Here is a 14,080-nt window from a genome sequence, read left to right as displayed (position 1 = left end):
CACCTCGTCCTTCACACCTTAGAGTTGCAAGAGGAGAACTCTGAAGTCCCCTGCAGGTGCGTTACTGCTACAACTAGGGACCTGAGGGGAAAATGTCTTCCCGTCTTACTGCAAAGGACAGACGTGCTCAGTGAGGAGATCCACAGGAGTAGAGTTAACGTCTGGCCACCAGCAAAATGCCTGACAACTTGTGGACTTCATACAAAAAGTCTTCATTTGAAATTGTAGTGACAAAATGTCCTTGGGCTCCCTTGGTGGTGCAGTGGTTAAGAATCGGCCTGCCAATGCTGGGGACACGGGTTCGAGCCCTGGTTCGGGAAGATCCCACATGCCACGGAGCAACTAAGCCCGTGCACCACAAGTACTGAGCCTGCGCTCTAGAGCCCGAGAGCCACAATTACTGAGCCCGCATGCCACAACTACTGAAGCCCGTGCTCCGCAACAAGAGAAGCCACCACAATGAGAAGCCCGCGCACCACAATGAAGAGTAGCCCCCGCTCTCCATAACTAGAGAAAGCCCGCGCACAACAATGAAGACCCAATGCAGCCAAAAAAAAAAAAAAAAAAAAGTCCTTAAGGCTGATATTAAAACCATTATCACATTCTATTACTTGAGACTTAGAAATTTTCAGTTTTTTGAGTCAAATCAACTTATTAGTATTTCCTCCAAAATACCCTGAGTTTCACTAGAGTAGTTTTATAGACTTTTTAAAAAAATATTCATTTATTTATTTGGCTGCGCCGGGTCTTAGTTGCGGCATACGGGATCTTCCTTGCCATGTGTGGGATCTTCGCTGCAGCATGCAGGATCTTTTGGTTGCGGCATGCGTGTGGGATCTAGTTCCCTGACCAGGGATCGAACCCAGGCCCCCTGCATTGGGACCGTGGAGTCTTAACCACTGGACCACCAGGGAAGTCCCTAGAGTAATTTTAAACAAAATAATTCATGCCCTAAATCAGAGGTCAGCAAACTTTTCCTTAAAGGTCCAAGAAAGTATTTTCAGCTTTGTGGGCCCCCTCTGTTACAGCCACTCAGCTCTGCTGCTGTAGAGCCCTGAGAAGCCACGGACAATACAGAAACAAATGGGCATGGCTATGTCCTAATAAAAAGGCAAGGCATTTACAAAATCAGGGGGTCAGCCAGCCCTGCTCTAAATCCAACTGTGAATCACAACTGTAGTCTGCCCAGCCCTGCCCTAAATCAAACTGTGAATCTCAACTAGATTTAATTCCAGTAGTTAAGGAAAATACCTAATAAAATCTGAAGTTTAATATAGTAATGGAACTGCCTACCACAGTTTTTAAAACATTTTCTAAAATCAGTGATCAGAATAAAACTGCAAAACTAAAATATTCTCTGAACTACAAACCATATAGAATGTTTCTAATTTACATAAAATGGAGAAACAGTGCCTAAAAAAGGCACTATTCAGTTTAGAAAGGGTAATTCAAGCCCTTAGAATCGTGGTGAACAGTGTAGGCTCTGAAGTCAGCCAGACCTGGGTCCAAATTCTGGCCCCAGCCATGGGGTTAGGGCCTCAAATTTCCTTCACATTAATAGTATCCACCTATTTGGCTGCTATGCCAGGCACAGAGTATGCCCCAAATAAGTGCTGGCTAAACAGTGAACCCCAATTTCCCAAGTCTCGTCAGTAGCATTTTTTTGGTCAATGGCTGAGCATATTCATCTAGTCAGTAAAAGAACTTTAGGATTTTTTAAAAATCTGATTTTTCTCTTATACCTTCTATAGGTGCCTTGGGCAGAAATGCTGAGGTGCAAAACTTGGCAGGTGCAAGACAGGGAGGAAATACCAGGAGAAGGTGCAATATGCAGTGGAAATCAGAGGAAAGAGTTGTTTTGTAGAATTCTGTTTAGATGAAACTGCTGTTACAAATCTCATCCCTGTCAAAGCATAACCGGGGGACGGGAAGGATCAGAAAACTAGGGGCAGCAGTGATCTGCGGGGAGGGAGATCTTAACGCTTTCATCTCCTTCTGCAGTATTTCAATCTTCAGTGAGAACCAACCTAAGGATCTCGGGTGTCTACGCACCAGATGGCAGTAGCCACTCACACCCCAGCGTGACAATCAAAAATGTCTCCACACATTGCCGAGTGTCCCCCAGGGGAGGGGGAAGCCAAATCGCCTCCATTTGAGAAGCCCTCTGCTCCAGGGCCTGGCGAGCAGAGTTCTAGCCTCTAAGAAAAAGTTCTTTTGAACCAAGTCATGTATTACACCCTCCAGAGTTGGAGATTTGACTAGAACAAGCACGTTCTGTTTTACAGGATGGTTTGGGCATCTGAAATGAGATCTGCATTAGAAAATTTAGAAATAGCTGCAGCTTGATGGTTTTCCTTTGCTAAATTCCCCACAATGGTTTCTCAATTGAGGTCCCTGCCATAGGGCAAAGTACTGGACCGGGTGTCGGGAGTGTGGCCTGGGGTCCCGGATCCACTCAGTCAGATGCTGCGTCAGCAGCCACAGCCTTGGCTTCACACGCCTCAGCCGTGAGACAAGAAGCCTGGCTGGCCTCTAACTTCATCTTCCAGCTCAAACAATATGATTCTCCTGGGAGCTCCATCCTAAGGCCTGGCTTCCTTCATCCCCTCTGACCAGGGAACCGGGCAGCTCGCAACACTCGGCTCTCTGTGCCTATTCTTCCAAATAAAGGACGCCAACCCGTCCAACACCAATGCCGTAACACTGTGAGTTAAGATCATCTTATATACAAATATGAAATGTTTAAATAGTGATATTATTAAATGAAAGCCCACCTCTTCCATGTACTGATGTATTATAGCTTTTACAGCTGGCATGTTGGTGGCATCCATCATCAGGGTGACTGCTTGCCCTTTTCTTATCTTCACCACCCCTTTGAATACCTGCTGATTATTATAACAGGCAGCCAAAGTGGCAATGGCCATGACCTACAGATAATGAGAGAGAGAGAACACTAATTCATCTCATTTCAAAGAAGTGAAAAGAAGTGAGAAATTGCACTGTAAGCCATCATCATGAGGAGGGAAGAGAACCTTCAGGAGAAAGTGCCAAAGGGCTAAGACGCAACCAACCGAGAGAAAATACCCGTAAAGAACGCATGTCAAGACTTCTCCCTTTCCCATGTTTCCCTTTCTCAGCAAAACACAGAATCAAGTGCCCTTTGCAGTCTTGAATAATTCTATAGTTTAGTCACGATAGTTCCTTTTTACTTGGAAAAAACAAACACAAGCCAATGTCACATTTTCCATGCTGGGGCAATGGGTTATTAGATCTGAAAAATAGATATTCCAAAATAATATCTGGAAAGTTTTTTCTATTTTGTTTTTTCTATTTTTCCTACAATGAACATAATCATTATACATTAAAAAAAAAAAAAAGTAGCACGGGGGTGGCAGGGGACAAAAGAAAGGGGGCCGTGTAGTTCCCCATGCTCAAAGGTAAATTATTTCTAGGATAGATGGAAACATAAGTCTGGCATAAAGAGTTTATTTAGTTCCATCAACTGGTCAGATTGGTCATTAGAACAAGACGAAACCAAGTTTCCAAATTAAATCTTATAATTTTCTTCATTTTATTTGAGTTAAAAACGTAAATAACTGGTAAAGGCATTTAAAAAGTATAAGCTCCTAAGTCCACAGGACCAGGTTCTGTTATCCCAAGATCTGGGAAAAGGACAGCCAAAATTAGGTGCTTAAATAAGACTTTTTAGTAACAGCTTCACCTGTTTCACCCAGCACTCCTCATAAATCTGACTCAAAGCCCTAGATTTAATTGTGAGGATAAGCATCAAACTAACTCGTTTAGAAAAAGAGGGTTCTAGAAGGTTCTGGAAAGAAGCAGGCTTAACCTCAAGGCTGACCTGAGTGTGATGGCCATGGGGCAGAGGGGAGGGAGGTGTTGTGAACGTGCCTGCCCCTGGCAGAAGAAAATACACGAGTCATTTTTTTGAGGAACCACATTCCTGAATACACAGACCAAAACAGCACACGCATTCTAGGCATGCCTAGAATGCCCAGCACAGCACACCACCCCACCCCTCGGCCTCCCCGATACACACCTGTGGAATAGCACAGAAGTTAAATATGCTCTGGTTTCTAAGTCGTGAAAGGTAAGTGATGACGTCAGGGATGTGGTGCAGTGTGCTGGCTATGAGCTCGTTCAGGCACTGCACGGCCAAGTCCACGTTCTCTGGCTTGGCAAAGTCACCCAGCTTGTTCACATACTTGCTCCAAGCCTAAGCGGATAAGAAGATCAAAAGACAAGTCAGCACATGCACAGGGGAACAGCGTACAAGTCACATGAAAGGGTCTTTGTGTATAAGAACTATGATATACAAAGCCTTTCTTAGCTGCTGCCTCGTCTTTCACCAAGACCAAGTCCGTTTTAACCTCTATACAATGTCTATTATGACTACAATCAAGATCTAATCATAATCAAGAGTAAGTTAAGTATTTGGGAAAGTGTCCCTTTGGGACAATTAGTGCAGCACGTACTAAGCAATACTTTGATGACCTCAGGCCAAAGAGGCCTCCTGTTGTTTGCAAGGCATTGGTCTGTTCCTGAAAAAACAACCAGCTACAACAAAATCAGCTACAACAGCACTGCAAGCTAAACATTAAACAGTCTCAAGATGGCCAAGGTCTCAAAATAATTAACGATTAACATTACATTCCCAGTTCTGATAAGAACACTGTTGAACAAGCGTTATCTGGGAAAATGAACTGAGTCTCTACTGTAAGAACATTACCTCCTTGACCTGAAAATGAAATAACAGCCTCAACTCCAACAACAGAATTGGTTTGATGATCTTTAATAGTATTTAGAGGATTCTCTGAAGCTAGCAAATAATTTACTTTTATCCTTGGGTAGTCTTAAGCTTCCTAAAGAATAACGCTTACTGTAACTTTATACACTCCCCAAAATAAATGACTAGGCCTAAAAGGACTAAGATTCTATGGTAAGTCACATTTGCTATCCATTCTTAATTTGCACCTAAACCCGCTCAGATTGCTGGTACTAGACTGTCCTGCAGAACCTGGAGAAAAACGTTAATGAGCGCCTACGTATCCATCCACCAGCTTCAACAGTTACTGACACTTGGCCAATCTTGTTCCAGCTATATGGCCCCAGCCCCAAAATTATTTCAAATTAAAGCCCTAATATATCATTTTACCCATAAATACTTCATTATGAATATCTAAAAGACTAGGAACCTTTCTTGTACATATATCTTATCACAACTAAAAGTTAACGATAAATATTTACTACAAATTATCCAATTAGCAGTCGTATTATCCCACTGTCTAATTTTTTTTCCACTTGGTTTCTTCCAGTAAGTACCTAAACAAGATTCATATGTTGCATCTGGTTGATGTCACATAGGTCTCGCTGCTCAGTTTTTATTTCATCCCTCAATGTGGGCCCAATCCTGGAAGAGAATCCTGATTGGTCTGTGTCCACGTCCAGTTCAAGGGGGCCAATGCACTCCAGCTCCTCCAGGCTTTCCCATGGCCCCCGTGGACTCGCCCACAGCCAGAGAAGGGACACCCATTGCTGTTTCACCTGCTCTACTCAAATGGGTCCATTCCACTGTCCACTCCTGCTCTCGGGTCTGAGACACCCTGCAGCCGCCGTGGCTTTGTCCTGCACAGGTTTTGCAGGTTTTGTTTTTGGAGCTGGTGTTTTGTCTGCACCCATTTGTGTTTTGGAGTTCCTGGGGATGTTTTGTCACTTGTGCTTCTGGACATGCTATCCATTGTTTTGGATACATCTGTTTCAGTTTTTTGGTTGAGTTTTCTTTCTTTCTTTCTTTCTTTTTTTTTTTTTTTTTTTTTGGTGAGAATCTGGGAAAATCCAAACACTATGATGCTGCCACCATCAGTTTTGCAAAATCCAAAATTCCAGCTAATAAATGCAGAAAGGATGACAGAATTAAGATAGCACCATTTAGCATCTCCATTGATAAAGGATCTAGGCAGTGACCACCAAGGAGGAGAAAAAGAACCCATAACATATACAGAAAAGAAAAGTAAGTTATCGTTAGATTTTCAACAGCCAGTCTTAAAGTGGGAGAACATGGAGTAACACATTTAAGAAACTCGAAACTGTGAGCTAAAAACTTTATATCCAGAAAAAGTGACCTTGAAGTATAAAGGACAAACTAATACCAACATGTATAAACATAGGGAAGTACTGTTCTTTTTTTTCTTCAAAATTCATAAATATTAATGGCCTTCCCTGGTGGCGCAGTGGTTAAGAATCCACCTGCCAATGCAGGGGACATGGGTTCAAGCTCTACATTACCGCAGTCTCTGAATAGTGACTCTAGTGCTACTGCTACCACGTATGACTACTGAACACAGTTGAAGATATGTTTTCCCATATGCTAGCTAATTCCCTATTTTTATATTGTATTTATATCTAAATTGTCAGATCAGCTAGCCATTAAGACTGGACATCCCTGGTGGCGCAGTAGTTAAGAATCCGCCTGCCAGTGCTGGGGACACGGGTTTGAGCCCTGGTCGGGGAAGATCCCACATGCCGCGGAGCAACTAAGCCCGAGCGCCACAACTACTGAGCCTGCGCTCTAGACCCCACAAGCCACAACTTTCTCTAGTTGCAGTGAGTGGAGGCTACTCTTCGTTGCAGTGTGTGGGCTTCTCATTGCGGTGGCTTCTCTTGTTGTGGAGCACGAGCTCTAGGCGCGCGGACTTCAGTAGTTGTGGCTCACGGGCTCCAGAGCGCAGGCTCAGTAGTTGTGGCGCTCGGGCTTAGTTGCTCCGCGGCATGTGGGATCTTCCCCGACCAGGGCTCAAACCCGTGTCCCCAGCACTGGCAGGCGGATTCTTAACTACTGCGCCACCAGGGATGTCCAGTCTTAATGGCTAGCTGATCTGACAATTTAGATATAAATACAATATAAAAATAGGGAATTAGCTAGCATATGGGAAAACATATCTTCAACTGTGTTCAGTAGTCATACGTGGTAGCAGTAGCACTAGAGTCACTATTCAGAGACTGCGGTAATGTGTAATTACATCTGTAATGTGGGAAAAAAGCAAATGAGTCATTATGGGATATACTAATTCTATCATCTCTTATTTTCCTTGAGAAATACGACTGTGGGTGAGGAAGAGGTAGAGATGTGATACAGAAGAGACTATGTAACAGTCCCGAGTTCAAACTGGAAATATCAATATAAACTACAAGGTAAATATTTTAGATTTAAAACTAAATATATGTGACGACTATTGCGAGTGCAATGACCACCCCGAGTGCCCACGTGTGGTCTGGAGGCACCATTTCCCATTAACAGAAGCTTAGGCTTCTTGAAGAGCTGGATGAGTCCAAATCCCAGTCAAAAAATGTACAAAATGAGCTTGGAACATCTTGACACACCATACGGCAAGGCAGCTATCAAAGACTATTAGGGTCCCATCAAGGGGACTCAGGAGCCACTTGAACCTCTTTCTACAATACAACTCTTAGTAGACGGAGCTAGAATTTTCTAAGAGAAACGGTATCATGAGTTCATACTGATATTTCCAATCCAGTTTAGGATCACTGGAGTTTTTGCTTAACTTCAGTGTTTTCTATCTTTGCAACTTTTATTTTAGACTGAAAATCTTGCTTCCTAATGATATGAACAAAATTACTATTTATGCTGTAAAGTTTCTATAATAGTTTCAATATTAATATTATTATTCACAATATAATTACTGAAAACTTTATTCCTTTCTGGTTTATCCTTTCATTTGAACTACACATACTGTTAAGCACCTTGCTTTTTTCACTTAGTAATATAACCTGGAGCTCGCTCCACAGTAGGATCGATCTTTTGGTGCTCCACTGCGTGGATAGACCATAGTTCATTCACTCCGTCCCGTATGGACGGACATGTGAGTCGTTTATAAACGGTAACTATTACAAACAATGGCTGCAGCCAGCAACCTCCCACAGCCGTCAACGGCCAAGCTTACGCTCACCACCCACACGGGAGCACCCACTTCCCCAGCATGGCTTACGGCTTATCAAACTTCCGACATTTTGCCAATCCAATGCAGGAAATGGTACCTCAGGACTGTTTTTCGTTGTTAGGCTGCCTGAACTGACATTTACTAAGCACTCTGTGCTAGAAGTTTTTCTCATTTTATTCACACCACTGCCTGGTGGTATAAACTATTCTATTTTACAGAAGAGTGAGGAGTGAAGCACGTGCAGGGGTGCAGAGCCTCGTCTGAAAGGCGGTGTCGTTTCCTGGACAGGCACCGGGCTGAGACCCAGGAGACAGACGCTCCCCTTCTGGGAGTCCTGAGATAAGCCGCTTCCCTTCTCTGAGCCTTGGTGTCGCTGTTTCTCGACCTCGCTGCACACCACACTCACCTGGGAGGCTTGAAAACCTATGATGTCTGAGGTCAGGGGAGGTTTAAAGTGAATTTCACCTATCAGGAGTAAGGTTGATCACCTTCCCAGATGTTTAAGGATCATTTGCATCTTTCTGTGAACTACCTGTTCTTATCCCTTTACCCATTTTTTCTGTGCAGTTGGTCTTTTACTTAACTTTTGGCAGTTCTTTTAATATTAGGAATATTAACTCTTTATCTGCAGTATAAATTCCAAACATCTTTTCCACCTTCTCACCTGCTTTTTTTTTTTTTTTTTTTTTTTACCTTAAAAGCACTTGGTTCTAGGAAACCTTTTTTTTTTTTTTAAGACGTTGGGTGTAGGAGTTTATTAATTAATTAATTTATTTTTGCTGTGTTGGGTCTTCGTTTCTGTGTGAGGGCTTTCTCTAGTTGTGACAAGCGGGGGCCACTCTTCATCGTGGTGCGCTGGCCTCTCACCATCGTGGCCTCTCTTGTTGCGGAGCACAGGCTCCAGACGCGCAGGCTCAGGAGTTGTGGCTCATGGGCCTAGTTGCTCTGTGGCATGTGGGATTCTCCCAGACCAGGGCTCGAACCCGTGTCCCCTGCATTGGCAGGCAGATTCTCAACCACCGTGCCACCAGGGAAGCCCCATTTTTTTAAAAATCTTTTTTAAAAATAAATAAATGTATTTATTTATTTTTGGCTGTACTGGGTCTTCATTGCTATGCATGGGCTTTCTCTAGTTGCAGCGAGCAGGGGCTACTCTTCGTTGCGGTACACGGGCTTCTCATTGTGGTGGCTTCTCTTGTTGTGGAGCATGGGCTCTAGGCACGTGAGCTAAAGTAGTTGTGGCACACAGGCTCAGTAGTTGCGGCTCGTGGGCTCTAGAGCGCAGCCTCAGTAGTTGTGGCGCGTGGGCTTAGTTGCTCTGCGGCATGTGGGATCTTCCTGGAACAGGGCTCAAACCCGTGTCCCCTGCACTGGCAGGCGGATTCTTAACCACTGCGCCACCAGCGAAGTCCCTAGGATACCATTTGATGGATTAAAACAAAAGGTAAATGCTGGAGTAAAATCAGGAAATAGTCATAAGATTTCCTGGCTTTCCTTCTGAATAAAATCAACGTCAAAGCCCTTCCTTTCCCTGTCCATTTTAAATCAAGTCAAAGATCCACTCTTGTCTCTGATAATGAACATCTGTAGTGGGTGCCCATCTGGTGCCCCTTCTTGCCACCGAGTCCTTCCTTCTTGGAGGAAATCCATTCTACATGTGTGGGCAGACATACTCCAGGTCTAGACTGAGTGCTCAACGCTCTGGCTACTAACTGATTAAGGGACGGGCATAGGAACCAATGCTATGAGTGAGTAATGGGACGTGATACCCACCACTGGACAAAACCTGTCCAATAGGTAGAAAGGGGACAAAGCCTTATTACATAGTCTGAATCCCTGGATGCAGCCCGTCCCCCTGAAGCAAACTAAATCCTAATCTAGTCTACACCGTCTCCTATGCTGTCTAAGGGAGCTTGATTTGTGTTTCTGTCACTTGCAACCAAAAGGGTTTAATGTTTTGTTGTCAGAGAGCATTCAAAATTATTTCTCCCCAAATCCCCTGAACCTATTACCTCTTGAGGCCAAAACTCTCTTCCTTCTCGCTGGTCTTCCAGATAATCACGGATGATGTTTGTTTTCTGCAGAAACAGGCCCATAGAGTTGGCAAGCTCTGTGTCTTCACCAATTAAGGGATCTTCTAACTCTGAGGCCGAGAAGAGACGAGAAAGGCCAATTCCCACCAGCCCAGCAACATAGTGACAGTACTGTAAAAGACGATTTTTAAAGTACTTTAATAATGAAACTTTTACTAAAACAGAAATGCCAGAGATCATTAGCTACAAAAAAACCAGGTTCCAAAAAGAATGTAAAAGATCTCCTTTTGCTTAAAAAAACCACATTATACACCATGTACATGTAAGGAGTAAAAAACACTCCAAGAAGGATGTGCACAAAAGACTTAACAGAAGTGATCTCTGGCTCATGTGATGTTTCCATTTTTTTAATTTTATTATTTTTTTTACTATATTTTCTATATCTGTACAATGCACATGCACTGCTTCTAGAATAAAAGGTTACTGAAAAAATAAACTAGTACAGTAAACTTTTTGATATCCCAAATTGGGAGTGAAGGCCATGAGGGAATAAGGAATATTCTAACAGAAACCAGAATACTAAGTAGAATTTAATCTTGAAGACATTTTAAGATCTTGCAGTGTCTCAAAATCCTCCTTAAGTAAAAGAACGTAGTGGTAGTACTTTGTTTTTTTACATAACAAGGATGTGTTTTATTTATTTTTTAAACATACTTTCCTAAGTTATTCACTCATTTTTTTTTACATTTTTAATTATTTATTTAGGCTGTGCTGGGTCGTAGGTGCGACACTCGGGATCTTCAGTTGTGGCATGCAGGATCTTTGGTTGAGGCATGCAGACTTCTTAGTTGCGGCATGCATGTGGGATCTAGCTCCTTACCAGAGTTCTTCGAACCCGGGTCCCCTGCAGTGGGAGCGTGGAGTCTGACCCACCGGACCACCAGGGAAGTCCTTAAGGATGTGTTTTAAGCATGCTGCATATTCGGTCCTCACAAACATCTTCTGGGGCACAGTCAATAATTATCACCATCGTGCAGATGCAGAAACTGAGGCACAGAGACGTCACTAAACTTGCACAAGATCACTCATCTGGCGAGTCAGAGGCCAGGGATTCTCAGCCAAGCCGTATGGCTTCAGAGGCAGGGTTTAACAACTTTGCTAAAACTCTGCCTTTCTCTCAAATGAAATCTGAGTAAATGTAAATCTTAATTGTCAAATAAGTTTTTTTCTATACAAGTGGTTTGTCAAAGCTGTCCTCCCCGGAGAAGAGTATTCCAAGACAACTCAATGGAATACTCTGTTTTTAAATTGAAATATAGTTGATTTACAATATTGTATTACTTAAAGCAATACGTTTATAAAATGAATGTCCATTAGACAACTTAAGAAGTGAAGAGGAGTTAAAGAAGGTACCCTCTACAGCAGAATTAGGCAAAGACCAGAGTAGAGAGTGTCTCTGGTTGAAAGTAATACAGGGCTTCCCTGGTGGTGCAGTGGTTAAGAATCCGCCTTCCAATGCAGGGGACAAGGGTTCGAGCCCTGGTCTGGGAAGATCCCACATGCCGCGGAGCAACTAAGCCCATGCGCCACAACTACTGAAGCCCGCAAGCCTAGAGTCTGTGCTCTGCAACAAGAGAAGCCACTGCAATGAGAAGCCCGCGCACCACAACGAAGAGTAGCCCCTGCTCGCTGCAACTAGAGAAAGCCCGTGCGCGGCAATGAAGACCCAACGCAGCCAAAAATAAATAAATTAATTAATTTTTTAAAAAAGGAAGTAATACAAAGTCACAGACTAATCAAGGGGTACGATGAAATGGTAGAAAGGGCACTTGAAATATGTTCTAGGAGAGGAAGGATCTGGAAAGAGTAAAGATATGCTGAAATCAGAGAGTAAGCAGCTGTGGACAACTACAAGAAAGTTTTAAAAGACTTACTAGAAATTAATAAAAACATTACATATTACATTACAACATCCATATTGCTGTCCAAGGAAAAGTATATTTTATGTTAAGATAACAGTTTTGGGGTAGAAATACTCCTAGAATGGAGGTATTCATTTTCCTCTAAAGTTGAAGGAAAAGAAAAATCTTTACAAGTATTCAGTTTTATCTGATCAGAACTTCTATTCAACAGCCTATAATTAAGTTTCCTGAATAGATCTGCACAGCAGAAAAGGAAGTTACTGTGCTGATAACGAGCGCTAGTGCGTGGCCAGGCGTTTCAGCTTTAACTTTAAATTCATAAACCGATATTCTAGCAGCAGCCACACTCAACGCTGACTTGTGGAGCATAAACCACCAGTTCCAAAGATGTTGTCATCAAGTTTTGAGTCGTGAAAAATGAGGAGGCCAGACCTTGGACCTACACTCACTCGATGAATATGCAGTAGCAGCTCTTTTGGGACCCTAACCTAAACACTATTAGAGACACAAAATATGTACACAATTTAGACGTTTAAAATGTCTCTGCTTCCACTGAGGTATGAGTGAGTCTCACAGAGGCCATTCCTATGGAAAATGGGCAAGGCCCCCCCCCATCTTGTATTTTGAGTCAGGTTTAGTCCCCGTAGTCAATTACGTCACTTTGTCCACAGAAGCATGCTCTCCCCAACCCCTGGCCAACGTCCTTCACAGCTGCTGGTCAGGGAGAACCTCTGGCCAAATGGAAGCCAGGATAATTGTACCTGCCACATCATCTGCTCTCACAGCCCTTTCCAGCTGCTCTGTCCCTAGAGGAAGACAACCTGGGCCCCCAGGGGCTCCTGCAGTGTACCTCCGCATATGTGCATCTACGAGCACCGTAAAAAGAGGCAGGCGGACGGCAAGAAACCTGGAACCTCTCGCATCGTCTTATTTCTATGAAAAGATGATGGGGAAGGAGGAGTGGGTATTAGAAAGGCACTCACTCCTCAGCGTAATGCAGCTATGATCCAAGTTAGCGCCTTGGGATCCTTGTGAACCGTTTTGTTTCTGAGGAAACAGACACAGAATATAATTTAACAGTCTGATACCTACTCCTAAGTAAATGGGGCCAAGGTGGCACTGAATTTAAAAGTAAGCTCGTGGGCACTCCCTGGTGGTCCAGTGGCTAAGACTCTGTGCTCCCAATGCAGGTGGCTTGAGCTCGATCCCTGGTTGGGGAACTAGATCCCGCATGCCACAACTAAAGACCCAGCATGCCGCAATAAGACCCAGCACAGCCTACATAAAGAAACGTTAAAAACGAAAAGAAACCCAAATTTCATTTAAAAAAATAGTAAGCTTGTGTTATGAGGAACTGGAAATGACTCAGAAACACACACGCGTGCTCAGTAAAGGCAAAAAAAATAGAAGACACGTTTTAAGATGTGAAAACTACTGATGTCTCTATATTACATTTAATAATTTGGTCATTAACCTCAAATTTCACAGCAAGTCAGAGACACTTTCATCAGCTTAATGTCTGCACCTCTGGGACGAGTTATATCTGCTTTGGCCTAACTCAGCGGTCCCCAACCTTTCTGGCACCAGGGACCGGTTTCGTGGAAGACAGTTTTTCCACGGACAGAGTGGGGGTGTGGGGGGATGGCTCAGGCGGTAATGCGAGCAACGGGGAGCGACGGGGAGCGGCAGGTGAAGCTTCGCTCACTCGCCCACCGTGCACCTCCTGCTCTGCGGCCCGGTTCCTAACAGGCTGTGGACCTGTACCGGTCCACGGCCCAGGGGTTTGGGACCCCTGGCCTAACTTGACGATAAACTCCCCAGAGCAAGGATCATCCCAGGCATGACTACACGTCAGCCCCTATTAAGTGTTTATGTGCAGACATTACAGCTGGGCTGTGAAACCACCCCTTGTCCCTGGGCCCGAAGGTCACGGTGAGCACTGCCAGGTCATCAGTGCCACTCACACCAACAACGCTCCACAGGGACACTAACCTTGTCCCACTCCCGTTCAGACATCACACGCTTATCCAAAAACTCTGCCATCCCAAATCCCATCTTCCGGCAAATGTCAACAATCACTGTTTGGTATTTCTCAGCCAGATTTCGAAACTCCAGGGAGATCTGAAATAGAGGTCATAAAAAACAGAAA

The 14,080-nt window shown here is 43.8% G+C and overlaps 1 protein-coding gene across 1 annotated transcript in view; it reads right to left on the bottom strand.

The window, feature by feature from the left end:
* Positions 1-14,080, bottom strand: part of LOC102983337 (squalene synthase) — an 18,228-nt gene extending 4,148 nt beyond the window's left edge. Inside the window, exons 1-4 of the mRNA XM_028484830.2 lie at positions 13,924-14,080; positions 9,989-10,180; positions 4,058-4,234; positions 2,775-2,927 (exon numbers count right to left, since the gene is read on the bottom strand). Of these exons, the coding sequence (XP_028340631.1) occupies positions 2,775-2,927; positions 4,058-4,234; positions 9,989-10,180; positions 13,924-13,986 (585 nt within the window). The 5' untranslated portion in view covers positions 13,987-14,080. The remainder of the gene's footprint in view (positions 1-2,774; positions 2,928-4,057; positions 4,235-9,988; positions 10,181-13,923) is intronic.

The sequence above is a fragment of the Physeter macrocephalus genome, unplaced genomic scaffold, assembly GCF_002837175.3.
Source record: "Physeter macrocephalus isolate SW-GA unplaced genomic scaffold, ASM283717v5 random_247, whole genome shotgun sequence".
NCBI classification, from domain to species: Eukaryota; Metazoa; Chordata; class Mammalia; order Artiodactyla; family Physeteridae; genus Physeter; species Physeter macrocephalus.
The sequence above is the reverse complement of the archived record's forward strand: the minus strand, read 5'-3'. Positions and strand labels throughout refer to the sequence as shown.